Raw genomic sequence first — 14,425 nt, forward strand, 5'->3', positions numbered from 1 at the left:
ACACAAGAAGGAAGAAGAGCTGAATGACCGAGAAGCACATGGCCCAGCATAGGGCAACGAGAAATAAGCGACCCCTTTAAGTGTCCTCAAACGGACTTAACAGGTCTCAGAAACGAAGTAAGTAAGGCCCTGTGAAGATTTCAGCTTTTATAAAATATCGAAGGCCTGAAAATAGCATAGGCTCGTAGACTATTCCCTTAACAGTTTTAGCGGCATAACAAAAAAATAAACTTTACTCTATAAAAATAACAAGAACTAACTAGGTTTCTAGAGTTACCAGGCCAAAAGAAAAATTATGTTAATATCAAACTTAAGTTTTTTCTATTTCATTCAAATTTCTTGTATTAAATGAAATATTGATAATTTAAGGAAAATATTAACCTGTTCAAATTTTGAATATCAGTTGATTTTATTAACAGCTAAAAAAACACAACAAATTTAAATGTTGGCAAGACACTGAAAAATTAATTTAAATCTTATAAAAATATTATTAAATATAATAAAAAAAATCTATTTACAGATCACCATTTGCAAAAAATAGCTAAAAATTATACAATTACTATTTTTTATAAGCGATATATATTAATACTACTTCGTTTCACCATATATTGTAGTAAAATTATTTTATTTTTGTTTTTTGTTTATATCTTCTATTTATAATTTATAATCTATTTTCTTTATACATTAGTTTTTGTATTATTTAGTTTTTTTTTCCAATCCAAAATGCTTAATTCTAACAATTTTAATTTAGTTAACTTTGCAGTAACTTTTATTAAAATAATTGTTTTAATTGTTTAACTTAAAATTAAATAATTTTATGTTTTACACTTTTATAATTCTTATGCTGTTAAATCTTGTTTTCTTAATGGATTTAATTTGCTTGTATTTATAAATATATAATTTATATTTCTTGTTTTGCAGTTTATTTTATCATCTGTCTTTTGTTTTTTCTTAGGAAGTTACTTTCACCATAATATATTTTCATTTTTTATTTTATTGTTTGTATAGCATTTTGTTGTATGTTTTGTGTGATTTATTTGTTTTGTTTATTATTTTTTAGCAGTAGCAACTATATTCAGATTATAATAAGTTAGGTATACTGTTACGGTTATGCAATATTGTGAGTTTTGGTTTTTCTTTCTAATTTTTAATATTTATATATATTTATTACTATAAATTATTTTGTATAGTGTAGTTATTGTCCACCCTCCAGTTAACGGCTTAATTTTATAATTTATTTTTGTATCATATTTTTACCTATATTTGTATACTTATTTTGTTTTAATTTTTATTATATAACAAAATATCTAATAGTTTACACATACACATAGGGTTTATAATTATTGTTATTTTTCCTTAATAATATAATAATAATGGAATTCAAAATATTAAATAACCTTAATTTAACTTAATTGAATTATTTTTTAGTTTTAATATTTATATATAAGGATTTATTTTTAAGGATTTACAGATTAATTGCACTCAGAAATGAGCCAAAATTGTAATCGTATAAAGCGCTGGGTCAACGAATCATCAGTCCACTATCTGGCGACCATCGATTCGCCCGGTAGTACATGTCCTTGTACATTGATGGGCATGAGTTTTGGTTTTGCTTTTAAATAAATAAAATAATGAATAATTTAAACATTTTACTCACAAATTATAATTTTAAACTAATACATATTTTAGAATTTTGTTTTACATTTTTTTAACTTACCTTTGATTTCTTAAAATCTATATTAGTTCTTATTGTTCTATGGTGTAACCCCTGCACAGGCCGCGCATTATTGCCTAATGGGGCTTTTGGGGTATTTTCAGATCCTTGCATAAGCCGCCTAAGCTGATACAACTGGAAAATAGGTAAAATAAAATATTACAATATTTTGTCATGTTCTTAATGCATTGTTATGAATATTTATTAGAATGCGTTGAATTTTAAATTTCTGAACGATTAAAAATTGTTTATAACTCGTATTTATTTTTGTAAAATATTTAAAAAATTATGTATTAACCCCAAAACATTTTTTTAATATCAAATTTTATAAGTTTTTGCTCAAAATTTAAGAAAATATTACATCCCAAAAACTTCAATTCGGGTTTTGTTATTTTTATGATTTGATTTGTATTTTTTTCTTCGAATTTTGGTAATTTCCACAATATTTTTTTTTAATTTAAACAAAAATTTAAGAAATTGTAGGACGAATCGAAAAATATTGAACAAGTTTCTAAAATTTGAAATTGGAAAAATGAGGACCATAATAAAAACGAATTTCTCAGATAAAAAACATACATTTTTGAAGTTCGAAGAAACGTCTGGAATTCGGTATTAAATTAAAAAAGTTCTACTTTCGCGTTATTTTTGGGCCTTGCCAACAAATGTAAGTTCTTCACAAAAAACAAATGTCTGGTATTTCGTGTCTAGGATTTAATTTTTAAATGATTTTTTCCTAAATGTTTTCACCGTTTATCTGGCTTATTACCTCTTGTTTTGTTATATAAATTGGCTTATTGACAATAATCCACACTGTGCTCTCCCAGCAGCCAGGATGTGTAGTTGATCCTTCATAAGTTATGAAATGGTCTGTATTTGGCAGCAGAGAGCGTATTGAAATGTGTCTAATTGGTGTTGAAAATCCTAGAAAAATAATATATAATTTATTTTAGAAAACCTATATTAAAATAAAATTTAAATAGGAAGTTGTTATGATCTATCTGATTCGTAGAATTAAACATTTTGACATATCTACATTACATTACACACTACTCAGCACATAAATGTATAGAGTAGATAACACAACACCTTGAGCGACTAGACTATGTAAGGTGATAAGAACACAAGACAGAAGACAAAGAACAACCGACAGAAAGAAACACATGACAACAGCACACGGTAGGTTTCGAGACGGCCACCCATCTTTCTACTAACCATAGCTCTTAATATAAAACTTAAATGTAACTTAAACAACCTATTCTACCTATAAACTACCTTAAACTAGAACAACCACAGCAGCAAATCTAAATACCTATCTAACATTTTTAGCTTTTCATATTTTGTTGTCTTTTTTTTGTATGTTTTTTTTTATATATTTCAGGTTTTTTTTAAAATTTTTGTATTATTTTTTTTTTTGTATTTTTTTTTGTGGCACCATGCCCATTCTACTCTAAACTAAACCCTAAAACTATAAAACAAGTATGTAAGCCGGCCAAGGCTTAAGACCCCATCCCGACTACCCACTATCAAGTTGCCGATTGAAGCCACCAAAACTGGTTTTCCTGCTTCACACTATCAGTTCGGTCCCGTTCGGACACAGCCCTACTGAACCGAGGGAGCACTGCTCCGCCTTGTGCCATGACGTCCCGATTTTACAGGAGTAGCCTATCCACGGTTCGTCGTCTTACGTGGAAGATTAGCGGAACTGCAAATGTATCCTGTATCAGACCGCATCTATCTAAAAAGAGGAATGCCTCTGGTGGAATGAAGCCGCTCAAGCGTGCACTTTCAAAATACCCGTCGTTCGGATAGATCGCCTCCAAAATTAAATTGTTGGTCAAAGACATAGCTCTTAAAATGTGACCTCGAACGAGTTTTATAGTAATTGGAACAGTAATGCACATAAGAAGATGCGTCTGTTCGATATACGCCGGTACATCGTCGTAAACACTGCCGCTCAAACAACCGAAACTTCTCCATCTGGGAAGGGGCAACGTTGAACCACACAAGACCACCATAAACAATCATCGTCCGTATAAGGGCCATGTAGCAAATTACCTTCAAGCCGACTGCCGTTTCGTCAGAGCGAAAGCTTTTCTGGCCCTGGTCAGAGCAGCATTTATATGTCTGTCGAAGACCATTTTTTTTTACGAAGTTGCATTGTCACTTTTGACAACAAACTTTCTACCGTTAAGCATATCATAAAGTATACACAACAATGGCTTGCTTATGCCCAGCCTGCTCAGTTTTAGGTAAACACCCTCTAACCATACGGTGTCAAAAGTCTTTTCCTAATCAACCAGAACAGCACCTGTGACTTGTTGTTTTGATTTATTCCATTGGATATCAGAAACGAGTTTAGACACAGCATGAATTGTGTCATGACCCGCCTTGAACCCGAACTGTTTATCCGGAATTATTTTGTTGTCCGCAGCACACTTAGTCAGAGCCCTATTAATGATTTTTTCGAAAAATTTGCTGATGCTTGGACGAAGACTTATCGAACGAAGATTTGACGGTTGGAGTTGTTCTTTCCCTTTTTCGGGAGGGGATGAACCACAGCGGTCTTCCAATGTACTGAATAATATGCATTATTCAGTGCATTATTAAAGAGTGTGGTGTAAATGTCAATTTCATCCATCGTTAAATGTCTTAGTACAACGTTGGATATACCATCGACATCTGCTGACTTTTTGTTTTTTAATGAATTGAAGATGAGCTGAAGCTCAACCTTCATCACTAACAAGGGACTTGGTACCGTTTGCTCGGCGATTATGGCATTTGCCAAGAAGTCGTCATTGAACGGGGTGAAACCGCGGTTCTCAGATCACCATTGTGTGGTATCATTACGGAGGTAAAAGTGATAAGGTAGGGCTCTGTTCTCAGATCACCATTGTGTGGTATCATTACGGAGGTAAAAATGATAAGGTAGGGCTCTATTTTCCAGGTCGTGGTTGGGGCGAATGCTAACATTCACCTTGTACACTTGCTGGAAAGCATCTCCCACCGCCTCCACTTTTTCCTTCGGATATTCAATTATGTAAAAGTCATCATCAAAGATGGCTTCTTCTGGATCTATTTGCGCTGTCATGAGAACGTCTCTGTTTTGTTCGGTTCTTTGGAGTTTCAGACTCGGAAGGTCATTGTCGTTCTTTTTCCGGAATATCTTGTTGATTTTCGGGAACATACTAGGGTCACTCGAATTAACTGTCCGGATCTTGCGGTCCTAATACTTGTTAATTGATAACCTGTAGTTCTCCTTAATCAACACATTGACATTTTTATTGACGACTTCAGTGTCCTAACCTCTAAGTCATGTGGGTCTGTAAGTCGTCTGTACAAGTTTTTGAGTTTTGTCAGTAAGCCACTCTTGTGCCTTCGCAGTGCATTAATTGTCGTGTTTCTGTTCCGTTCTTTGTATTTTGGTATTGTCCGTTCCATCGTTCGTTTTATTGTTTCGTCCATCTGTTGTAAATGTTGGACATGCTCTGTATGTGTCAGGTTTGTGTTGTTTGGTGGGGCTAAGTCACTCGAACGAAGTTCTCTCGCTAGGGCGTTGGTGAAACGAGGCCAAACGCATCTTATTGTAGTTATAAGGGTGTGTTGCAACGTAAGGAAATGAAGCTTTATCAGTGACTAGGCCGTTGCCTTCTTTTAAGGACCTTATATTAAGGACCTTATTTTAAGTAGTTTATAAGAAAAAATGAAAAAGGATATCGATATTCGTTTTTTCTAAATTTTCTAATGAATACAAAATAAATAAAATGGAGTTGAAGTTCAATACAGCGCGGAAAGGCATTACCACTAAGTATTATTGTTTAAATTTAAATTAGAGTGTCCGTATGGGCCCAGTAAGTTAGTTGTAAGTTATTTTTAACTTGGCTAGTTCTATGAATTTTTGTCTAGCTTTAAGATAGGTTTAAAATTGAAGAAATAAAAATGAATTTGAGAAAAAAGAGGCCGTTACCTACTTTTGACATATCTCTAGTCTTTAATTTTTGAGAGTCAAAATTCATGATTTTAAAAGGGTTTATACGCTTTAATTACATTTAATTTTGAATTATAAATAATAAAAGCCAAAAGTTGTTCTTAATGCTATCATCTCCAATATTTTACGACTGGCTTTTTCTCCAGATTAATTGAATTTTATCAATATTTGGTAAACATTTTAGTATGATTCAATAGTCCTAGCAAATGGTATGATAAATTGGTTTGCGGCTAAAAACCTTGAGAACAAATAAATATACATATATTGGCTTCAAACTTTTTCATCTTAAAAACAAAAAACAACAATCAATACAACTTGGAACTTGTAAAAGAGTGACCAGAATCGTTCGCATCGCGAGACGGACAACTAACTTCGGAAAAGGACGACGACAACCGTCATAACGAATTAAGAATTAATTTCTCATCGAACGTAAGATCGCTCTATAAAGCTCGAGTTTTAAAAAGCTGCTAGCCGTTAACCTAACAAAATACAATTCTGATATAACAGCTCTACAAGAAATAAGATGCACAAGGTGTTGCTGCTGCTGTTCTAAAACATTAGCTTGGCTTAGGCCTCCTAGTCGACGAATAAGTGATGTCGTCTATCATTTTTCAAGGAATCAGCCTCATCAACTTTCACGGACCTATGGAATAGTGCCATGAGAAAAGGAAGAAACAAACTTCGAAAGGGCTCTCAATGCTTTCCCAGTATGATGTCGAAGTCTTCCTTAATGATACGAATGCGAAACAAAAATAGATCGGTGAAGCCGGTATTCAAGCACTACGCTACGCATTCAGCTATAGATTTCATGGAGAATACTAACGGTACTGTACTTCGAGTCCTAGAATTGGCAGCATCTAAAAATGTGGTCGCTGTAAGTTGCAAAGATACATATGTACCAAAGCCACCTGGGTACTACTTGACGGAGTTACTCATAACCAAACTCCTAGAACTTGATGATGGAAAGACAAAAAAACGGAATGATTGACAATAAAATCAGTTTGGGATCTGTGAACGCCGAAGTTCTACCAATGACATCATGAATCACACAGCACACATTGCAAGGACGCGGTGAAAAATCTGATTAGCGATCTTGCAGCTATACCGCAGTGATGTGAAGTGTACTTTAATGAATTACTTACTAAAAAAGTGGAGGCTCTAGCACTGCATATTCTACCGGCAATCAGCAAAGAAGAGGAGAAAAAGTCTGCGAAAAGGTTCAAAAAAGGCTCATAAGAACAGGTCCAGCCAAATAGAGGCTTATGTTGACGAAATAAATATAATCGGAAATACCGAACAAGCTGTACACATTTCCCTCATCGAAATTCAGCGTAGATGGCACAAAATCAGAAGCTGTTGCGGAAAATGAAATGAAAGAAGTGAAAAGTTCTTTGAAGAGAGAGACTCGTTAAATGAGGACCGGATCGCAGTTGTTGAACTGATAAAATTTCAAATTTCATTTGAAAAATTGAAAACAAACTTTTACTATCTTCCTTAAAAGTGTGATAATTACTTTTTCAAATTAATTCAAGAATTTTGGGTGTTATTTTAAGATCGATCATATATGACAAAATATTAACTTTTCAAAAAAAAACAACTCAAACAAACTTTAATTTCTGATTAAAATTTTTGAAATAATAAAGAAACTTATGGGTGGTGGAATTCCTGCCATGAATTTATAAATCTCTTCTTGGTTAACGACTTTGGTTAGGTACTTTTCTGAAATCATGTTTCCTTATTAGCGGAAAATTAGCAAGCTAACATCCCACAAAAAGTGGTTAGGTGGATAATGTGTTGTTGATTAATTTTAATTTAATTGTGTTTTGCTGTTTGTATACGTACATAATATTAAATAGTTTATTTCTATAAATAACTTGCTTGCTCAATTAACTATGAGAAAATATTGTATAGTGTGTCATGTTTTCTTTGTTATTTGGATATTTTTCCTAGTTTCACATGAAATTAAAGGCAAAAACACAAATCACATGGCACGACAATATTTAATTTCTCATAACTAATAAGTATTCAATTAGCGGCAAAATTAAAAAGTCATGAATCATTTAATAAAATAAGATTCAAGCAGATTTCAAAGTGTTGCTTGGTTGAGTTTAATACGAACAATTTAAAAAAATATACACCAACCTTCTTTCCTTTTTCACAGAAAATAACCAAACACTTTCGGTTCATTGTTTTAGTGTTTAAACAAACATTTCTATCTCATCAAGCGTTCAATATTATCTATGTTTATTGTTTATATGTTTTCTAAAAACACGAATCTCCAACAGCATCACAACTCACAATAAATTCGAAAACAAAAAAATATAAAATAAAAATAAAAAGCCAACTGTAAGTTCGTTCTTCTCGACAAGCTACATCAGAGAAGGTTGATTTCAAGGCTTCATTATATGAGCAGAAAAAACCACAGGAATACTTGAAGAAAAAAAAAAGAAAAAAGAAAAATCAACAAAACACAGAAACAGTTTTTCTTTTTGTAACTCTTTTTATGATTGGCTTTCTTCCATCATGAACCACCTTACTTTGCAACTATACCGCCACCACCAAGACCACCAAGACCACCACCACCACCTCCAGCAGTAGATTCTCTCTCCTTCCGGTTAAGCGTCAGACACTTGCAAAACTTCCTTTTCGAACTTCATATTCCTTAGCAAAGGTGTTTCAAAAAACTTAAAAAAAGACAACCCCACATTTTTGTATCTGAAGCGAATTCAAAGGATCAGAAAAAAAAGAAAGAACATTTTGTAGTTTTCGTAATAGCACAGCGGATATATACACAGTACACACACTCTGTCTGGAGGAACGTGTGGTGAAGCCATCTAATACTGCTGTTACCTAAATTAGAGATTCCATACCTTCCCTTTTTTTTGTTCCTTACAACTTTAAATCTCTTCCATAGCAAAAGTAACTCCTATAGCCTCCTCTGATACCTATTGCACAATCAGCTTTACATAATAACTATAAGGTAAATGCTTGATAAAAATAAGTTCATCTCAAAAAATAGTAAACGTCGAAATAGGTTTAAGTGGGGTATAGTACAGTATAATTTAATGTAACAGCAGGCCGAAAAGGAAGAACTAAAGAAAACCAAAAAATATGAACCTACCTTTAGTTATTCGTCCTAAAAAAAAATTTGAATAAAAAGGACATGATACGAAAGAAAATTGTATCTATATAAAAATTAGGTTCTAGCCTAAAAGTTTCTACCTACATTACATAGAATAAAGGAACATCAAGATGGAAATAAAGGATAACATGAACCTCAGAAAAAAAAAAACAACTTACCTCTAAATAGCACCTTGTTAAAAGTACTTGTTATAATTCTAAGCTCTGGATTAGGAGTTTCGCCTATTTGCACCATCAGCGACAGGCCAACAATACCTTGGGATTTATGTTGTGCCTCGGACATATTGTGATATAGTTCTTTGTTAAATCCATAGATTTGTATCTGAAATTAGAAGTATAGTAATTTTATAAAATTGAGGTCTTTGTAAACTTTTATATTAAACATAAGGATAATACTTTTAGTTTTTAAGGTGTAACAGATTCAGGAACCGTTAAAATAAATATTTGTAAGGTTTTTTCTTCAAACTTATTTAGTTGCATAAAATAATAAAAATAGAATGCTTGATGATTTTGTATTCAATTAAATAGGGTTCTGCATTTTTAACTTCCCATGGTTAGTTTATAATCGGTCGGATTTGTCGAATTGAACATTTTGACATTTATCGACGTTTTAAGGACCCTATAGTCGATATAAAAGATTTTTAGAAAGATGTCTGAGCGTGCATGTGTAGGTACGAACGTTCGTAAGTCCGTAAGTACGGGAAGTTTTTTTCGTCGTCCATAGCTTAAGAACCAGTTGAGATATCGACTTCAAATAAATTTTGTTATACAGATAATAATGCAGAAAGATTCAGAAAAGTCTCTCACAACAAATTGGGTGTTTGGGTTTTTTACCATAGCTATTTAAAAAAAGGTGAAAGATTTTGGTTAACCCTAAATATCTCACGAACCATCGGAAAATAACGGTTTTAAAATCTGGCAAAATTTTGAGAAAAATCAAATTGACAGTTTTTTTACAAAAAATAAAAACCTAAAAAAAAAAAACAAAACTAAAACTTGGTAAAAATTAAATTTCTACTCAAATATCTTTTCAAAAATTTTAAATACTGGCTTTAAATTTTATTTAATAATTTTATCTCATAGAACATTTTTTTTCAAAAATAATACACAAATTTTGTAAAAATTGATGTTCGGTTCTCGATATCAAGTGATTGCATTGACTTCAAATTAATTTAACAAGAAATAAAAGCTCTTAAGAAATGCTTTTAACTTTGGTAAAAATTCGTTTTCGAATAAAAATCTCGTTAACAGAAATAGATTTTGAAATCAAGTTATTTCATTATATACAAAATATTGTTAGTAATTTTTTAAGAATAATTTAACTGCCAACTTTTGTTAAGAAAACACAAAAACCTACAACTTTTTAAGCTTGTTGAGAAATCGACAGATGGGATGGGAAGTGTGGGTCGCATCCCTATCCCCTTTTTTGTTTCGTAGTTGAAGCTTAACATTTTTGTGGTATTCTAAGTTTTCGACTTTGCCACCATGGGTGAGAAAGAGAAGATTCGTTTTATTTGAATGTCGAAAATGAATGCTTGAAAAAATTTTAAAATTTCATTAATCTGACGAAAATCAAAAATGTGCTCAAAGCTTTGGCGATTTTAAAAATTTGGTGGTTTTGTGGTCGAGATTTGAAGCGCAAAATACAATTTTTGTGGAGAAGTTTTATACCCTACGACGACGCAACCAATCTATCAAAAAACTTTTACCCGAAATTTGTCAGGACATTTTACTAAAAATGTAATCTCTTAGCTCACAGAAGCCTGGCAAAATCCTCATTCAAACCCTCCAAGTGGGTGCCAGGCGGGCAATGATCACCACAGTAGTCCTGTACGTTTTTGGCAGGATGGTGATTAGTTAAGGTTGAGTTGGGTCGCCGAAAATCAAAATCAAAAAAAAATCAAATGGGGTGGCGCAACAGTCCGTTGTGAACCAGGGCCTAGTGACTTACAACTCTCAACCATTCCTGTGTGCGAGTACTGTTGTCAGGAATGGAAGGGACCTACAATTTAAGGCCGAATCCGAAAGGCTAATTTGAGAAAGCACTTTTTCATGACAAGAATTACTCTTGAAGGAATTGTCAATTCCTCGCAAGAGGCAGTACCCGCGAAAATTAATTTTTTAAATTAAGGTGGCACAGGCAGGGATTGAACCCAAGACCCCTTGCATGACAGTCCAACGCACTAACCATCATGCCACGGGTACTACCCGAAAATAGCCGAAAATATGCCGAAAATAGTTAAACAAAAAAATCGCGCCATGGCTGTCAATGCGTTCACATCTCCTGAAAAAGCTGTCGAGACAACTCAGGGGTGTGAACGGGTAGTCAACATTGTGGTTGCCACTAGTAGCGGAAGTCTTTCTCCCTCTACTAGCCGTAACCTTAACTTGAAGGAATTACCCGTCACTGGAACAGCTGTGACGCTCGGCTGTCCCAAGGGCGGCAAAACCGCCCCTTCAGTGTAGGGAAAAGTTTCACTACCACCAATAATGGAAGTCAATGCAACACCACAAGTGGAACCATCGACCTCCACAGCCCCAAACAAGCCATCCGACGTGGAGGCTAAACCTATAGTCGACAGCAATTCCGACATGGATACTGAAGACGCCACCTTAGGCACCACTCTAAGTGAGGATGACCTTCTTCATTCCTCCTCAGACGATGAAAACGCCGATAAAACAGTGGTGGAGGTTGATCTGACTTAGAGGTCTCATGCTCAAAAGCAGAACCATAACTTTTCGTATTAGAAGTTTTACTACCACCAGATCGGTGAATCGATGCACCAACCAAGTTGGGGTCCTTTCCCCTCTTTTATGGAACATGGTAGTAAACGATCTACTAACATCATTGAAAGCAGAGGGTTTAAGGGTGATTGCCTATGCTGACGACGTTGCATTATCTGTATCTGGGAAATACCCCCAAGTTTTCTCGGAACTCCTACAAATTGCCTTAAATAGGCTAACAAAATGGGCTAAGCAATATGGCCTTGGACGTTAATCCACATAAAACAGAACTAATACTCTTTTCGAGAAGCTATAACATTCCTCAGATTAGCCCACCCAAGATTAAAGGAATACCATTAAGGTTCTCCGACCAAGGCAAATATTTAGGCCTAATTTTAGACAAAAAACTAAATTGGAAGTCAAATATTGATGAAAGAGTCAAAAAGGCTACTGTAGCGCTTTTTACTTGTAAAAAGGCCATAGGATCAAAATGGGGCTTCTCCACAAAAATAACGCACATCAGACCGATACTCATTTATGGAGTTTTCGTATGGTGGACCGCACTGGACAAGATGGTAAATCTATATAAGCTCCTCAAAGTTCAGCGGTCAGCAGGTATGTGAGCTCTTCGCTCAACACCAACCGCAGCACTGGAAGTGCTTTTAAACCTAACACCTCTTGACATCTTCTCCAAAATGGTGGCAGCAAACTCATGTGTGAGGCTTAGAGCCACCTCTCAATGGAACAGTAGCAATACTGGACATACTACTATTCTAGACAATTTCAGATCTATCCCAGATGGCTTAGACTATACCACTCCAAAAATGGTATTCGGTAAAAGCTTCCATGTGTCCATCCCTTCAAGATCCTTCTGGGAAGAAGAGAGACCCTTGGAAGACGATGCGGTACACTTCTATACAGACGGTTCAAGACCGATTACGGAGTTGGAAGTGGTATCTATTCGAAACATCTGAATCTCAGTCTATCCTATAGACTTCCCAATCAATGTAGTGTATTCCAGGCAGAAGTAATGGCGATTAAAGAGGCACTATCCTTCCTCAAAGAAAACGTTATATTTTGCAAGGATATACGAATCTTCTCGGATGGCCAAGCCGCTCTGCCTCAACAAACTCTCAAACAGTCCACGATTGTCGATCATACCTGAATGAGATGACGGAACAGTTTAATATTCATTTGGTGCCGGGCACCAGAGACATTCCGGGAAATTGCAAAGCCGATGAGATCGCCAAAACGGAACACTTCTGCCTAATGTTAGACAAAAACATGACACAGGAACACCACTTATTACATGCAAATATCTTCTCAAACAATATGCTCTAGAATCAACAAATGCTAGATGGTCACAGAGTACCACCTGCCTAGCAATCAAGGAAATATGGCCAAGCATAGACATAAAACGGTCAAAAGGCTTGATATCCCTGTGCAGACAAAGTATAAGCTCTACAATTAGAGTAATAACAGGACACTGGCTCATAGAAAGACATGCTCTGGGGCTAGGGGTCTACACAAATGACTTCTGTAGAAGCTGCATGGACGAGGAGGAAGATGAAACAGTCCAACACCTTCTATGTACATGTATAGCACTCTCCATTAGAAGGAATAACTTTCTCGGTAATCCCTTCTTCGATAATACCAGTGAACTGGCAACGATTGACACAAAATGTCTCTCTAACTTCATTAAAAGTACAAAATGGTTTATTTAAGTTCATTACTCTCCCATGAGTAACCTCATTAGTGTTATCACAATGGACCCTTGAGGTCTAGGTGAGCCAATGACATCTGCACAGCCACTCCAACTCAACCTAACCTAGCTTGCAGAAAGAATATTTGACGTCCAAAGTTTGTATTTCAAAATACTGACAAATAGGCAGATTTAAGGGTCGCACTTTTTCAAAGTTCATAATCGACATAGTAGTAACAGTGGTGTGATGGTTAATACGTAGGACTGCCATGCCAGATGTCTGTGGGTCAATCTCTGCTTGTGCCGTATAAATCCACAGCATTTTTCAGGGTACTGCCTTTTGCAAGGAATCGACAAATCTTCCAAAAGTAACACTCTTGTTATGAAAATTACTTTCTCAAGTTAGCCGTTTGGATTTAGCTCAAAACTGAAGGTCCTACTAGGCTTTGGTCCTCAACTTACTGCTGTGCCACCGAATTTTCAAATCCACACAGTTTTAAGTCTGATTAGAAACTTGAGATTGATTGTTTAATCCAATTATTTATATTTAATTTCTTAGAATTTCCAATCTTTCATATTGCTTCTTTTTTCGCAAGTTTTTGTTTAAATATTTTTGCCTAACACCTTCGTTGTCGTAAAAATAGTTTTCTAATATTTGTCAGTTCAAAAAATGTCTAATATGTTGGAACAGTTTTGATATAGCCTATTGACTTGTAATTTATGTATTTTAACGGTTTTGAACAACTTAAACTAATTTGCTCTGCCTCAAATTGTATTCAGTTCCCTTAAAATATTAATTTCCATTTCTTATAAGCTTATTAGTTTATCGACCTATTTCATGGTAACAGGAAATGAGCAATTTTGTAAACTTCCACTATAATTTCATCTAAGAATTAAGATTAACTTCCGATAATCACCCAGCGCCTCGCTATAAGCTCCTTTTACACAAAATCTCCGCCAAACTCATTAATTTAAGAACTTTCAAATAATGTTATTGTTTTTTTTTTATTTTTCATTTTGGAAACATCAAAAACAACGAACTTTAAAGTAGCTTTGAAACAATGTCAAAACAAATCCTTTCGGGATTAACCAATTTCTCTGGCTGATGTAGCTTTGTATGTTGGATTGTATATAAGTTCGAGGGGGTGGGGGGATGAAG

At 34.5% G+C, this 14,425-nt stretch overlaps 1 protein-coding gene across 1 annotated transcript in view; it reads right to left on the reverse strand.

Moving 5' to 3' along the window:
• Positions 1-852: 852 nt before the first annotated feature.
• Positions 853-14,425, reverse strand: part of LOC129946646 (carbonic anhydrase-related protein 10) — a 108,951-nt gene continuing 95,378 nt past the window's right edge. The window contains exons 5-8 of the mRNA XM_056056898.1: positions 9,000-9,162; positions 2,481-2,635; positions 1,718-1,849; positions 853-1,612 (exon numbers count right to left, since the gene is read on the reverse strand). Coding sequence (XP_055912873.1) covers positions 1,523-1,612; positions 1,718-1,849; positions 2,481-2,635; positions 9,000-9,162 — 540 coding nt within the window. The 3' untranslated portion in view covers positions 853-1,522. The remainder of the gene's footprint in view (positions 1,613-1,717; positions 1,850-2,480; positions 2,636-8,999; positions 9,163-14,425) is intronic.

The sequence above is a fragment of the Eupeodes corollae genome, chromosome 2 (assembly GCF_945859685.1).
Source record: "Eupeodes corollae chromosome 2, idEupCoro1.1, whole genome shotgun sequence".
Taxonomy (NCBI): Eukaryota; Metazoa; Arthropoda; class Insecta; order Diptera; family Syrphidae; genus Eupeodes; species Eupeodes corollae.